This window comes from Polyodon spathula, chromosome 11 (assembly GCF_017654505.1).
Source record: "Polyodon spathula isolate WHYD16114869_AA chromosome 11, ASM1765450v1, whole genome shotgun sequence".
Lineage (NCBI taxonomy): Eukaryota > Metazoa > Chordata > Actinopteri > Acipenseriformes > Polyodontidae > Polyodon > Polyodon spathula.
Genome location: NC_054544.1, coordinates 8,083,577 through 8,100,823, shown reverse-complemented (window position 1 = coordinate 8,100,823; position 17,247 = coordinate 8,083,577). Strand labels below are relative to the sequence as shown.

Below are 17,247 nucleotides of genomic sequence, written 5' to 3'. Positions count from 1 at the left end.
GCCCCAGTGCCAGTTTTTGCTTCTAGTTATGTCTGACTGTATTTTAAACATTCTAATCATATACCTTTGTGGACACTTAATTAAAATTACAACACCAATTTTCATCTGTAGTCCAATTAATATGCTAATATATGTAAATTAGGTAAAACAAGATGGTGATTAAGTTAAGGACACTCTATTTAATGTCTCTTAAGTATGAAAACAAACCATCCTTTTTGTGATGTTTACAGGATTCATGCTGAGTTAAAACATATAACCTTTTTAGCATAAAAAATAACTTGAAACACTGGTAGTTTTTTAGTGCCTGGATTTGTGGTCATGATATAACGTCATTTCACAGGTCATCCTGCAAATTTAAATAGGATCACTACAAAGTGAAATTTCTACATTGGCCATTTACCAGGCTGCTTAAAATTCATTGCAACTAAAGTTGCAATGCTGAATAGGCTTGGGTTTCAATTAGTGCTTTACAGATAGTCTTTCTTTGTTATGTACTGTATAATAATATTACTGTTAGGGCAGGTACAAGAACGTCAGCAATATATATTAGCCTGATTAGTACAAAAAGTGACATTGGAAACATTATGGGCCTGATTTTCAAAAGGGGTTTCATTTTCGGTGGAAAACTTCAGAATTTTTTCACCCATTAATCCGTTTATAAAATATCTGGGTACATTCTTATTTCCATTCAGCCTTACCAAAATACCCCGCCAGCAGGCTTAGCCTCCGGAGCAGCTATTTTATATGAATTAGCCACTCACCTAACTTTTAAAAATCGTAACAATATCAACACCCCGGCTGGAAGCAATAGTATGGCGTTGTTCAATATTTATTGTACCTTTTATATCTGCTACACCAGGCTGCCTGCTTCTCAAGCGCATTTTCGCAAAATTGCTCACCCAGATCTCTAGGACAGGCAGCAGCACCGCCCTCCTCTCCAGTCATGGTCACAATCTCCTCCCAGCACAGCAACCAGGAGACGCAACTGAAACAAATCCCACCCTTCAGCTTCATAAACAACATTTTCGAGGACATGAATCCCTCATTCACCCCTTTTCTGTCTCAATTGCTTCAATTAATACACAACTCAATGATATGAACAAACAGGTTGCTTCCAACACTGCAGCAATCTCTATCAAGCTCAGTATTCACCACTCCAGTCATGGCCGCCATCTCTGTTCAGCACTGCGGACGTTCCCGCTTAAAACCTGGCATCAGCCGCCCTCAATGGTCCAATGGTTAGAAATCAAGTCCAGCGTCGGCTTCTACCGTCGATATTTTTGCAACATTAAGGGCTACATTCTCAAAGCTATTTTCCAAATCATTTTAATTTATTTTTTTGAAAGAGAACATTTTCAAGTACAGTTCTAATTTAAGACTGCTTGCAAGTACTTAAAGATACGGCTGTTGTTTTTCTGAAGTTTATTCTTGGAAACAAGCTTCACACTGCTATTCGTACTGGATTTTCCAATCCTGTACACTTCCAGTTTCACTGCTACTGAACTAAAGATATTTTCATTATGTCAATCGGTCTGACTCCCTGATTTATCGTCTTTAACCGCATTGTCAGCAGTTCGCGAGCCAATAGCTGCGCATTCACAGCCCGTTCTATCTACCTTTGTCAAAATACAATCACGATACAGCATTAGAGCATTTAGGATAAATATTCCAATCCCGAGGGCTATTAATCACAATAATCTAATATTCAACCCTGCATCACTTTCTAAAGTCAACGGATTATTCTAATCATAACTTCTAGGTGACAGTATAACACCACAAGTTCTATACATTTTAGCATGTCCTTTTTCACTGCAAAAGTCGTGTTTTTTCAAATCAGGATCAATTTTCCTTCAGAAGTTAATATTTCATTCAATGTGAGACACTTGTCGGATAAGGAAACCATGTCCTACTATTATCAATGTTCCAGTCATGGTGCCCTCCTACCGTGGAATGGACAATACACTCATAGACCGCTCATGAAAAAACCAACAGGTTTCGCAGCAGCCTTAGAGCAACGCATTCATCCTCCATTTACTAGTACAGATAACTGCTTCAGCAGAGCTCTGCTTTCTACAGCTGCGCCACTGCACACTACTGACAGCACTCCATCATTTACTTCCTCAGAGCTCTGCACTGCTCAGAAGATCCCGTCCTCTACTCTTGGTCACTCCTCACTACAGCAGATCTCGGCTCCCTCTTTAGATCTGCTCACTGTTGCAGCAGACAAAAGTTGTTTTAGTTTACCATTTAAATCTACAACTGTCCTCATCCAGAGCTTCCAACACACTTCCAACAGCTTGACTAAAATACTCAGATTGTGGCAACCATTTCCGCTTGACTTCCTCAGCAATCTAGTCATATGTCCACTCATCCTTTCAAATACTACAAACATTAATACATGGTGAGAGACCTGGTATGAGACTGGAAATCTGTCTTGACTATGAGTTCAGGTTAAGTTTCCACTATTAGGAGAATGACTGGAGTTATGAAACCCAAATCTCTGAATGTGAATTAACCTTTTCCATTCTATTCAGACATCACATAGGATGGTCTCACTACTCTAGTCTCCAGAACCAGCTTTTTCCCCAATCATTTTGGATCGAGCAGCTACTTCTGCAGCCAGCCAACAATGATATCCATCCGGTCAAGCAGCATGGGGAGCAGGTCCTCTGCAGCAGTTGATTCATACATCCGTTCATCCCCTGACATAGCAATAGCCATCAAAGACTAGCTAGCATGCCTGGAGTGCGGGCTACCTGACTGCCACGGCAGGTAATCACATAACCATACCACACCAACATTATTTTATTTTAACATTATTATTTTTTTCCTTTTCCATTTTTTCTAGCTGTTTCTTTTATGTTATGCACTGGCGTGACTCTATTGTTTGTCTCACGGTGAGGGTCTCTGCGGGGAGCCAGGGTTCCATCCTTTGGGGAGGGGGGGTAAGTGCAGATCCACTTCTCCGACATCAGGTCAGCAATGCTACCTTGTCCTTGCACTAGGGGAGTTCTCTCCGAGTGAGTCAGTAGGGACCCTTGGCCACACTATCCTTTAGCAGCTCATGCTCTACCTCACCACATGAGACATTGTCCTTCCTTCACTCGGGACGTGGCCAGTTTTACGCTCTCAGTACCCAAGTCCCAGACTAACCCATCTCTCTCTGTTGCAGGTTCCAAGCAAGAATCCTAGAAAATAGCATTCTTAGATCCTTACATATTCCACCAAAAGAAACCATCAGAATAACTAATGAACCAAACTAGCAGGTAGAATCCAGCTATGTTTTCTGCAGCTTTAAAAAATACAGGGGTGCCAAAATAGTGGTGCCAAAAAAAACCTGTCAAAATAATGTGATCCTCCAGCGGCTCTCCTTTGAAAATAACCCCCTATATGTCAAATACAAATTACTCTTTAAATGCAATTAATATTACATTCATGTTTACAGTAACAAATATTGACTCTAGTTCATGCATTTTACTGTACCAGTACATGTCAAACGTGGTCAAACGCAAATGTACTGCTTGGAATAAAAAAAAAATAGCAAACATTCTTTTTTTTTAAAGCAACATTTCAAAAAAGCTATTAAAATAAACTGCTGCAAAGATGCCTACATTTTCCATGCAATAACTGGACATGACCACTCCATTAATGTACAATTCAGCTTGCTGTTCTTGAAACTATGGTCAGTTCTGTATATGCTCAGTCACTGTACACATTGCAGTTTACCAATGTAAACCTAATTGTTAGCCCTGCAGTAGGCTTCATAAATGACACCAACCTATTAGCTTTGGTCCACAGTAGGTTTTACGCATACTCACTCTCTTTTTTTAAGCTACATAGAGAAAAAAAAATCACCTGATGTGGATATTTTTACACCTTAAAATGTAGGCTGTCTAGAAGATAAATTAATAAACATTTTGTTCATCGGGTCCCCTCTAAGTTAATAAAGTAAAAAAGCATGTTTGAGAGCCCTGCAAACTTAGCAAACATATGTAACTGAGATGTATGTTTCACAGTGACACTGTGTGATAGTGGAATATCGAGTATTAAAGCTTGTGTCACTTTTCTCTTTAACACAAAGCAGATGGGAATATGATATGTTGGCCAACCATCTGAAGAAACACAACAAACCATTTTTTTTGCAAAAAGAAGAAACAAATATTAATTAAATAATTAAAAGACATAAAGAATGCGTTAAAAAAAAAAAAAAAAAAAAAAAAAAAAACACAACATGGTTTTACCGAGTTCTAGATCACATAAAACAAATGCATAGCCCTGCTCTTTAAACCAGTTCCTTACCCAATGGATCAGTGGATTGTGGTCTTAATATCCATCCCTTCAGGAACGAAATTATGCATTAAAGGCAATCATATTCAGGTATGACTGCAGTGCAACAGCACTATAGACAGAGGACAACAAATGGCTTAGCATGTCCAAGCTGTTATATTGTATTTGTTTGAGGTGGCAGAACTTGCTGTTAGTAATGGCCAAACAGTTATGATGAATTCAGTTAGAGGATGCACAGCACATACAAATAAGAATAAATGTTCAACTAAGTCCTGGTGCACCATTAGCATATACATGGGCTTTTTTATTTTTTATTTTATTTAATATGGTTTGTATGGAAGCCAAACATTTTAGGACAGCCTCATTTAATATGGTGCATCCATATCTATACAGTGCATCCTTGTTAATTAACAGATACTCACATTTAGGTTGTAGTTTATAGTTGGCCCTGTTACTAATTCACAGACCTCATCATTATTATTTTTTTCTTATGTGTGTTTTTTTTTCTGTTTTAAATCTAAATTTAAATGTCAGAAAGTCAGACTGCAAACAATGCATGTACTTCATGATTGTCATGTCGGTGCTATGATTTTGATTTAGTCCAGGCCCACACTGTGAGCTCTGAATGTGTAATTATGGAAAAATGTATTATATGATTTAAAAATATAATGGTTCCCTTAAATATTGGTGACTTTAGTAGATTCATATGGGTGAAACAAGCATAAAATGCCTAGTAAAATATTTAAGTAATTAATACAACACTGTGTTATCTGGTAAAGCAGTACTTAGCTGTACTGTTCCTGAGTGGACAAAGAGTTACTTGTGGAAAGGTATTACTGAAGGTACTATCTGGCAGGTCCAGGGAGAATTTCATTCAATAGGCAATTTTAAAATTGAATGAGGAGGTTTGACTAAGCAATAAAATCCAGCCCCAGTGCCAGTGAGTGGTACTTAGGAGGAATGCCACCAATTATCTTACTTAGAAATCAACGGCAATTCCACTGATGACTTTATCTTAAATTTGATTAAGCACAAATTTAAAAAGTTTCAAATCATTTGATCTAATTCCCTGTATTGGTAATAATCACAACCTTCCCCAGCCTCCACTAATCAAAAACTCAATAGATTTCCAGGAGTCTGAAACTAGCTTTGAAGGAAACAGACATAAAGAAATGCAGGGCTACACAGTAAAAGTAAATTAGTGACCAAAGTTATGGCTACTAGAAGTAATCCAACAGTTCAGTGACAAACTCTTGACAAACAATCATAATACATTAATGACATTATTTTAATAATAAAAGATGCACTGTGTAACTTTTCTTGTACAACTCTTTGATCTTTTGTGCACCATGCAACGTATATTTTAGGGGTGCACAGATACAGATTTTCAAGGCCTATACCGATAGCTGAAGATTATCTACCCATATAGGCTGATACTGATTGGATACCAATAATAATAGATAGTGCAGGTAAGCTATGTAAACTACAAGAACAAGACACTGGGTCTATATTTAAACTGTTTTATAATTCTAGATGTTGAAAAATGAACAGATATTGTTTACTTGTATTTATGATAAAAAATAACAGGTATTGTTTACTTGCGATGCATTTGCTTCAGAAAATTCATACAACAAATAACTTAGTATTATATTGTGTGCTTGACATCTTGCATTTGTACTAGTAAAAACACTTCTGTAGAAATATATATATATATATATATATATATATATATATATATATATATATATATATATATATATATATATATATACACACACACATACAGTGCCTTGCAAAAGTATTCAGACCCCTGACCAATTCTCTCATATTACTGAATTACAAATGGTACATTGAAATTTCGTTCTGTTCGATATTTTATTTTAAAACACTTAAACTCAAAATCAATTATTGTAAGGTGACATTGGTTTTATGTTGGTAAATATTTTTAAGAAAAATAAAAAACTGAAATATCTTGCTTGAATAAGTATTCAACCCCCACACATTAATATTTGGTAGAGCCACCTTTCGCTGCAATAACAGTTTTAAGTCTTTTGGGGTAAGTATGTACCAGCATTGCACACAGTGTCGGAGTGATTTTGGCCCATTTTCTTGTCAGATTTGCTCCAGGTTGTTCAGGTTGGTTGGACGACGCTTGTGGACCGCAATTTTTGGGCCACAGATTCTCAATGGGATTGAGATCAGGACTTTGACTGGGTCACTGTAGGACGTTCACCTTTTTGTTCTTGAGCCACTCCAATGTTGCTTTGGCCTTGTGCTTGGGATCATTGTCCTGCTGAAAGGTAAATTTCCGCCCAAGGTTCAGTTTTTTAGTGGACTGAAGCAGATTCTCTTGCAGTATTTTCCTGTATTTTTCTCCATTCATTCTTCCTTCAATTGTAACAAGATGCCCAGTCCATGCTGATGAGAAGCACCCCCACAGCATGATGCTGCCACCACCATACTTCGCTGTAGGGATGGTGTGTCTTGAGGCATGGGCAGTGTTAGGTTTGCGCCACACATAGCGCTTTGAGTTTTGGCCAAAAAGCTCTATCTTGGTCTCATCTGACCACAAAACCTTTTCCCACATCACAGCTGGGTCACTCTCATGCTTTCTGGCAAACTCCAGACGTGCTTTCAGATTGTACATTTTGAGTAACAGCTTCTTTCTTGCCACCCTCCTATACAGGCTAGTGTTATGCAGAGCTCTTGATATGGTTGACTGGTGCACCATTACTCCACTCCCAGCCACTGAACTCTGTAGCTCCTTCAAAGTGATTGTTGGCCTCTCTGTGGCTTCTCTCACAAGTCTCCTTCTTGTTTGAGCACTCATCGGTGCAAACTGGGAGCTTCCACAGCACAGGGGTTGAATACTTATGCAAGCAAGATATTTCAGTTTTTTATTTTTCTTAAAAATATTTCCCAACATAAAACCAATGTCACCTTACAATAATTGATTTTGAATTTATAAAATATCAAACAGAACGAAATTTCAGTTTAATATAAGAGAATTCAGTAATATAAGAGAATTGGTCAGGAGTCTGAATACTTTTGCAAGCCACTGTATATATATATATATATATATATATATATATATATATATATATATATATATATATATATATATATATATATATATATATACACACACACACACATACACAGTATATATATGTATATATTATACACGCACTGTATATAATGTGACATTAACTTTTATAGCCACTTGCTGTCAAACATTGCATATTATAACTTATACCTATACTGTACAGTAGAAAAGAAATATAGCCAACACAATGTCAACTACAACTACTTTTGTTAAATTATTATTTTAAGCATACACTGCTTAAAAATGCAGCACAACTTAAATTGTTCTCTTAATCAAAAAAAGTGGCCCTGACACAGCTCAGTTGTACAGTGGAAAAGAGGTAGTGCAGTGTGTAGTTTCATGTATATATTTTGCCGCATAAAAGAAAATTAAAAGAGTTTTATTTGGTTGGAACACTTAATAAAAATAACGCTTTCATCTTACAAGCAAAACCAAGTAATACCAAAAGGCACAGAACACTATCTCACTCACTGTTTTACAATTTAACATCAAATACAATGATGATGTCATCTTCCCCTATGTGCTAATGCCTGGGATCCATAGATCTGTCACCAATAAGCTTCTGCTCCTGACTTTGTCAATAATGAGATGCTACTATTTTCCCCTCACAACCCTAAATCCGAGGATTACAGAAACATACAGTGTTCATTCTCTAAAATGTAAACCCAGGTGCTCAGTGCTGGTCTATAAAAAGTACTGCAATGTTCAAAGAGCCTTTATACATAAAAGGCAGCCCTCTAAGAAATACTTTAAAAGGTAGAAAATAATATAAATCATCCATAGAACAAAAATCCAAATAAAAGTACACATGAGAGATATCTAAAACAATAACATGAACCTGCTTTGATATGTCTGCATATTTATTGTAAAAATCAGACTCCAAGAATGTCTCTCTTTCAGTATTAACTGTGGTGTCAATAAATGCAGCCTGAGATAGAAGGGAATTACATTGTATAAATCTGGGATTGTAAACAAACAGGTTTAAAAAGTATGCAACAGTTTTTTTTTTTTTTTTATAGTTATTATTTTGTGCAAATACGTTTAAACCATGTCTATCTGATTAGTTGATGGGCTCCTGTTATGTGTAAGTAATCAAAGTGCCTGTAAAAATGAGTTTTAGGTCATTCAAGGCTAAAAAGCAAGCATTAAAGTGACACTGAATCAGAGCATAGCCAGATGATTTGCTGCCCACAATTTCATTTTATTTATTTTTGCTTTGTAAAATAAATACCACAAGAAGGTTCATTTTTATAAGATGATACCTATAATCGAACTTGAGATTCACAGAACATGAATGTGAAGCTAATAATTCAAAGTGTTTGGTCTTTATGGTCAGTCCCATGACCACAATATGGCAGTCATACTAGGTCACTTGTAAAAGTGAATCCTGACATTTTGCTATTGTTGCCTCGCGTTCTATGGCTTTTGAACTGCTTATAGATGAAGATTATCAATTTCAAGTTCTTTCCCTAAATGATTTAATTTTAACCTAAAAAATCACAGCTCACTTCCGATTGTTTAGAAAGTTTCAAAACAGTAAGATCATAATTTAAGTAAAGAATACTTAAAAACAAAATAATAATATTTACACAAATGAAAGCTCAGTAGTGTTGCAAGTTTTGGATTCTTGGATTACTAAATTATTCACAAAAAACATGTATATTGAAAGCACAAAGTACCTTGGTTTATCTTTCTATTTGATAATACAGATTACTTTCAACTAAGTAAGGAATGTTACCTTGACGATGGATACCCATTTAAAGTACAATCCACAACAGCATTTAAACATGAACATCATCAATGCTACAAAGCATGTTTTATATTTATTTGATACGCAAAGCAAAGGGACTCACCACTTAGAACCACCTTTCACATGTAAGAAACCACAGCAGTCCCAAATTCCCTCAACTGTTTTTAGTCAGGAGTCAGAGGTCATAAAATTATATGTTCCTAGAAAAAATACCATTTGCATGTATTTATTTTTATATTCAAACAAGACAGATGAAATTCTGCATTTACTCAAAAGTACTGCAACTATACATATACAGTAGAATACAATATATAGTGTTTTAATTAATATTTTTTGAGTGGTGCTGAAGTTAAATTCAGTACTATGAATTGCACTGCATATTGCAAAAGGCAAGTCCATTGAGAATTAGATTAAAATCTCATCATTGAGAGGCAGAATTGGTCACTTCTAAATTGTTACAGATAATACAAATTGCATGCATATATATTGTTTCCCTCTGTACCATATCCTAGACCTAAAAAGTGTACAGGAGATGTTGGGAAAAGAAAGCAGGCACCATTGGACTCTTAAGTGATGAATGAGTTTGCACTGTTGATCATTGGAGTGTCCTGTCAACCCAGGTCAATCCCTATTAATTTTTTTTATGTTGGGGGTGGAGGGGGGTGGTTGGTTGCTGCTAGTGTTCTTTGATGCAACATGTAACACACATACATCTAATAGGTATAATCATTAGCAGATAAACAGAGCATTTCAGAAGACTGAAATATGTTTCTGACAATTAAGATATGTTTGACTTGTGTGTGTGTTTCCATTTTCTTTCAAATAACTATTGTTTTTTCTACTAATATAAACTGCATTATAATGAGATTAAAAAAAAAACCTTTTTCTACATATCAGTTTTATGCCATAGAGTACAACAATTCATTCATGTTGTAGAACATGACTGTGCACAGAAACAACCTCTTGAGATACCATGAAAAAGAATGCTAGTTTTAAAGGGAGAACAAGTATGCAACATGAGCACTGCAAATGTTTTAAAGTTAGAGCTGTCCAGACACAGTTTTTTTTTTGTTTTGTTTTTTAAATGAAAGGGACAAATAACAACATACTTCAAAGCAAAAACACATTTAAAAATCACCTCACATTTTTGCCTTTGGTCTTTGAGCATTTTTTTCAAATGACTGGACAAACTAGAGCATTTTAAAAAAAGACCGCAAGCGTGTTGAATGATTGTCAGCCATGCAAATAATCACTTACTTACACTCTATGAGTTTGCTTTGGATAAGGCAAATTACCATTTGAAAACGAGCTGAAAAACACTCTGGGCAAGAATCTTGCATCATGAATCTCAGCTCTTTTACCGCAATTTTTTTTCTCCTGTACATACAATCCAATCTTCTGCTTCTTACTGAAAACAAGCAATAACTGTAAATATATTCTAACAGTGTATGATGGTTCAGTGAGTCCAGTAAGTGAATTTTCACGAGGAAGTATGCTCACTCAACTTTTGACCATCTACAAATATATAGCTACTGAAATTAAACAATGTCTTATAAATGTGTCTTTGTTCTAAAAACTCACACGATTAGGGCCCTATTTTCCGATCTGTTTTTTCATCCTTCTTTTGAAATAAAAAAAAATCTCTGTTAATGCAACATAATTACTGAACAGAGACTGTCCAATATACATTAAACAATTATGCTGATTTAGTTTATGTTGTAAATTTACTAGGTGCTTTTCACCTCATAAAAAATTTAATTAAATTTAAAAAAAAGCCCAACTAATAATTTTACTTTTTCAGACACAAATTAAATAGAGATTCTATCAACGTAGGCTATAGCTTAAAATAAGTGCATGTTTTCAGATATTGTACAACAGTTTATGGAAAGATATGAATTCAAATTGACTATCAAACAAATCCATACACTCACTAATGACAAGAGAAAACATGACACAGTTACCGTAGGCAACGTTTTTCCTCAGCTCCTGTGCCTCAGGGACAAAGCTTAAATTATTATTATTATATACTGCAAGTGTGTGTTAACAAAATATACTTAGAATAAGGAAAACAATATGTATTTTGGAGCCTAATATCCAACTGTGCTACAAAGGATGTCATCTGACAAAAGTTGCATGGTGCAAAAGAGCCTTGATGTAGTCAAAATAGCACCATAGAAACCATGTATAATAATCATAATAATAATAATCCATGTTAAAAAATAGCACACCCCAATTACCAGTATCAAATAGCAGTATAGGACTTCAAAACCTATACAATCTGTTTTAGATTTGTTTGTTGTCTGTGTACAACTATGTACATGCTTGGTGGATTAAGGGGGAAATGAAAGCTGTTTAATCATGCTGTGGTTATTCCTGAAACAAGATAACTAGTACTAATGAAAGATGAAAAACAACCTTTTGACATTAGGAAAGTTGATAGGCATTTGGGTCTGATGATCTTTTCCAAATCTTTGGGCCTGTAGTCTGGAATGAGCTTCATGAAGGTACCAATGGACGTGAAAAAGGACTTCATGTTGAAGGCAGAATTAAACACCACCACATTAGCCACCAAACTGAAAAGGTGGCAAACAAGTAATTTAGATGCATTAAAAAAAAAAAAGGATCAGACCAAAAGCAAAAGTTACCAAGGCATCCCAATATATAGCATTCAAAAGCAAAGTTACCAAGGAATCCCAATATATACCATTCAAAAGCAAAGTTACCAAGGCATCCCAATATATAGCATTCAAAAGCAAAGTTACCAAGGCATCCCAATATATAGCATTCGAAAGCAAAGTTACCAAGGCATTCCAATATATAGCATGCAAAAGCAAATTTACCAAGGCATCCCAATATATAGCATTCAAAGCATTGTTACCAAGGCATCCCAACATATAGCACTCAAAAGCAAATTTACCAAGGCATCCCAATATATAGCATTCAAAAGCAAAGTTACCAAGGCATTCCAATATACAGCATTCAAAAGCAAACTTTTCAAGTAGATTCCATTTACTTCTTCTATGTACCTGCTATAGATATATCTGCAGTGATCTACTGGTATGTCCAATAATACAATGACTAATCAACATCAGACCAAAACATATGATGCAACAAATTCTGGTTATTCTATGTTAAAATCCATATCATGAATGTTTGACAAATTTTAGCAGAACTCAGACAATCTTTCAGCTTGACATAAAGTGTGTTTAATAACACAGTTAATTTAAATTGATTTATGTAACTAAAAGGTCAAGTTTAATAGTATGGAGCTTTATAATGGAGAAAGAGTATACTTTCTATCAAAACTACATAATTTCAAAACTGCACAGATTGCCTAGTTTAAAACACACTGGCTTCACAGACCCTATCAGCATTAGTATTGAACTACCTTACACAACGTAACATTAGGTAGTCAATGATTAGTGCTAACAGGTCTGTGAAAACAGATCCCTTTTTACTATGCCTAGGGAATTAGTAGTTTTATTTTGTATTTACTTCAGTTGTTAAAAAAAAAAAAAAAAAGGAAGCAGCAAATTTCATTAATGGCTATGACTCATCAGGATTGAGCTATACAAGGGGAGACAGTTGCAAGGTCTGCCAAAATATACTCACCAACATCACAGCATCCTCTGCTGCCAACATCAGCAAATGAGGCGAGTCTGTCCTCACCTGTGACGACCGTGAAACTTGCTGGCTCTATAGGTGAATTAGAATCTCTGGGAAATGAAGTCATGGATTCAGAGGTTAGTAAACAATAAGCCACTAAGTCTATTAAATGACTGTAACACAAACAGTAGGGGTGTAAGGCACTCGCTACTCTACCCTGCTATCATGGGAAAAAGAAGATGGTTATGAGATTATATCAGTGAACGATAATTATTAACTGGTGTATGTGGCAAGAAAGACAACACTAAGAAAACACAAAATTGAAGTACATATTTTCAAATACAAAGTCCTGTTGAAATTTCTACAGCATTTAAAGGTTTTGCAATTGCTAGTGTTTTACTAATATTTTGGGATGTCTATCATGTGAATGAAGTTACTTTCAGTTTAGGGTTGCACAGTGTTTGAAATCGTACACACATGTGAATGTGCATGGATACCACATTGGCTTCGCTGTCACCATTCAGGGAAATTCATAGTTGTACATAAAAAATAAAATGAGAGGTATATTCTTATATATCTGTTTTCAATGCATAATGTAGATCCATTAAACCCTTCTGCTCTTACATGCAAAATTATAGCAAAGTGGCAAGTGATTTCTGAATTTCAGTAAGGTATATTTCAACATCAAATAATGTTCTTTTACAGTTAATTACAAACTAAAGCTTGAAAAATAAATATGTCCCAATATATTGGCAGTAAAAAAAATTACATATTATATATAGACACTCAAAATGGAACCGTTGATTCCACGAGAGCACTAAGCCGGCTCTCAGCACAAATGCAAGGGAATTGCAGTCGACTCAGAAGAGCTCTTATATATATATATATATATATATATATATATATATATATATATATATATATATATATAAGGTGGTGATGCTTAAAGAGATATAGCCAACGTTATCTTAAAAAGTAAATTTACGATATGATTGCTCAACATAACTTCAAAATGTTTTTGAATGTAAGGGCACTTAAGAGAAATACACAAATGTCTTTTATGTCTTTGATAAACTATTATAAATACGCAATTTGCACAATGCATGGAGTAATTCGTTATCACACACAATGCTATCTATTAAATTCCTATTTATTTTCTAATGTTATACACATATGTTTAATTTAAAAGGTAACCAATACCAATTTCACAGTTTTGATAATAAGTTAAAACTAATGTGAATAAATAATTTCAAAAGTGAAACACATTGATGTAACCCACCAAAGGAAATCAACAGTGTCCTTTTTATGTTGTATATTAATTTGAATATTACTGGCACTAAATGATGACACCACACCACTATAGGCATAGGAGCCCTCCCTTAGGAGACAAACACTGTGAAATAAAAATCTTACTTTTTTGTTTTAATAATCATTGTTACAATGTTTAACCCTCAGAAGGTGGAGTTAAGCCATGTATGAACTAATAATATATCAAATAAGAGCAGCAGTTAATTACATTTTAATTTCACCAATTCAGTCAAGTCACAAGGTAAACAATATTAAAAATCTGAGCAAACTATTCGCTATACACATATGCCTACATAGCTAATAGTGTATTGTACTGCATTTTTGAGTGTAACAGGGTGTATGTAGCTGCAGTGACTTATTGGTTAGGATCTGGACTATGGTTTCTGCTGAGTTATCCACAGTCAATGCCAACTGCACCAGAACATGCCCTCCAGTTAAGAAGCTGTCTGGCAGGGTTCTCCCTTTCCCCATGAGGCATATGTACACCTCATTAGCAACAGAGTAACCCTTGGCTATGCATGTGCAAGATCTAGGGACTTGCTGGATAACAAGCAGGAACTCAGATCTTTAGGGTGTAGAAGCAGCACCAATACATGCTTACATATAAGGAAGAAAAATAAATCACAGATAACGGCATAAAAAGATCAAAGGTGTGGATTTAAATAACTGTCTTCAGCTCTGCAACTGGTCTAAATATTTAAACTCTGAGGATTAAAATCCTCAGTGCTTTCAAATAGGCACAAGTATTAATGCATGTTATACAGTTAATGTGTCTTGATTCCATAACACCAAAGCACGCAATTAGTTTTGAAATGTTAACCATTTCAGTATCAGTGCCCTGGGATAGTTATTTTATTTTGTTGCAGAATATAAAATGTGTATATTTTGTATAGTCAATAATAATTTAACTTATTGTATCACCATGTTTTCTTTGAAGAAAGGGACAGTGGTGAAATTGTGGACCTTAGTCTTTTACTCAAAAGAGTAACACTAGTATCAGTATTACCACTGCTTTCCTTTCCTTCTGTTGAAGATTGTGTTCTTTGCTTCTGTTTTAAACTTTAATTTGGATTATGCTGATATTTCAAAGGCAACCCTATAGGTGTAAAGTTGCTGCTTCTTTCCAAACCTAATCCAACTCTTCCTCAGCAACTACTCCATGCAACTCCTAGTCTAGGCCCTGGTACTCTCCTGCCTAGACTACTGCAACTCCCTCTTGGCTGTACCTCCTCTCTGCTCCCGTCTCCAGAGCCTGCTTCTTCTCCACCCTCACCCTACAGTGGTGGAATGACCTTCCTAAGTATGTCAGGACTGTCCAGTCCCTGATGACCTTCCGGCGCCTCCTCAAGACACACCTCTTCAGACAACACCTGTACAACTCAACTCTTCACTTCTGGTCAATATAGCACTCTGCCTTTAATGCACTTTAACTTGCACTTATTTGCTCCCTATTTTGCTGTATTTAATGCTGCACTTAAACCAATATGTAGTGTTTTGTATTTCACTTGCACTCGTACCTAACCCTGATGTAACTATTAACACTGTTATCTGCACTTGAATTTCCCCAATATCAAATCGTGTTTTGTATTTGCTCTTATTAGGACTGAAGTCATTGCATTTTGTATCTTGCTTTTAATTGTATTGTAATTCTTGACATGTATTTTTTGCGTACAACTGTAAATCACCCTGGGTGAGGGCATCTGCTAATAAATAATAATAATACACGGCCCCATGTCGCAAGGATCTGTACACAATTCCTGGGAGCTGAAAATGTCCCAGTTCTTCCATGGCCTGCATACTCACCAGACATGTCACCCATTGAGTACGTTTGGGATGCTCTGGATCGACTTGTACGAAAGCGTGTTCCAGTTCCCGCCAATATCCAGCAACTTCGCACAGCCATTGAAGAGGAGTGGGACAACATTCCACAGGCCACAATCAACAGCCTGATCAACTCTATGAGAAGGAGATGTGTCACGCTGCATGAGGCAAATGGTGGTCACACCAGATACTGACTGGTTTTCTGATCCATGCCCATACCTTTTTTTTTTTTTTTTTAAGGTATCTATGACCAACAGATGCATATCTGTATTCCCAGTCATGTGAAATCCATAGATTAGGGCCTAATGAATTTATTTCAATTGACTGATTTCCTTATATGAACTGTAACTCAGTAAAATCTTTGAAATTGTTGCATGTTGCGTTTAAATTTTTGTTCAGTGTAATTAGTAAGACAAATAACAAAAGTTATGTGTGAATGTAATTATATATTACATGAAAATAAAAAGCTAGAAAAAACAACAACATTTGAAGGACAAGTCTGACCAGGGAATTATTTGCTCTGCAATTATTAATACCTTTTTATTAAGAGATCTACTTCTGGAATTCACATACCTTCCTATGGCACCAAGGACTAGCAAGTTTGCCTGTGAATTATTATCATTACATTGACAACATAATTTTCTAAATTTCTTTTGACAAGCATACACAAATATAATCTTGAATATTCTGCACCAATGCTTATCAGAGTGAATACATTGCTAATTTAAGAATTGGTTCAGACATGTTGGTAATACTACACATTAAAATATATATTTGAGCATGCTTGATGGTGATCTTTTCAGCTCTATATATTACCAGTTTGACAGTACTGTGATCTTGTGCTTTAGTGGGGAGGTAAAAAAGGGTTCTAAAGTTCTCTGTCCTAGATCTTATGTACATTTGTTACCATGTGAACTTACAAGGACCTCTGCTCAGAATCTCTCAAGAGAGGGCTGGGATTATATAGCACAACCTTTCATCCCCTTTGGGGGTTGTCGCGGAAACAGTTGAGAAACATTAACAGGGCAGTGTGGAAGATATTGCCCTCTGGCTGCCTGTGTGATGTCTGCTTTGTAGATAACATGAGGATTTTAATCTTCAATGTTGTCAGACCTTTGTGGAGCAATAAATGAAAAACAAAGTGTTCGGCTCATTTTTACCATACCCATCAATTGGTACCTCACATATAAGAACATAATGGTGTACATTTTTTATTCCAAAAATTGTTCAACTCATGTTATTTAATTTTGAAGGACTAAATAAAGCTTGATATCCACAAATAGGCTTATAGTCTTTTAGACTTGTAGAGAAGGATCGTCTCATGAAGAACGCGAGGATTCCCAGTGGCTCATACAGTAAAGGCAGTACC

At 35.6% G+C, this 17,247-nt stretch overlaps 1 protein-coding gene and 1 long non-coding RNA gene across 2 annotated transcripts in view; both read right to left on the bottom strand.

Moving 5' to 3' along the window:
* The window catches only part of LOC121323011 (glycosyltransferase-like domain-containing protein 1), a 37,638-nt gene extending 34,929 nt beyond the window's left edge, over nucleotides 1–2,709 (bottom strand). Inside the window, exons 1-2 of the mRNA XM_041263723.1 lie at nucleotides 2,612–2,709; nucleotides 839–985 (exon numbers count right to left, since the gene is read on the bottom strand). Of these exons, the coding sequence (XP_041119657.1) occupies nucleotides 839–985; nucleotides 2,612–2,709 (245 nt within the window). The remainder of the gene's footprint in view (nucleotides 1–838; nucleotides 986–2,611) is intronic.
* A 5,757-nt stretch (nucleotides 2,710–8,466) lies between these two features.
* LOC121323702 lies at nucleotides 8,467–15,897 on the bottom strand. Its single transcript, XR_005951156.1, has 3 exons — nucleotides 15,861–15,897; nucleotides 12,756–12,859; nucleotides 8,467–11,716 (listed from the first exon to the last, which is right to left on the bottom strand). It is a non-coding gene; the product is annotated as an uncharacterized LOC121323702 (long non-coding RNA).
* Nucleotides 15,898–17,247: the final 1,350 nt, after the last annotated feature.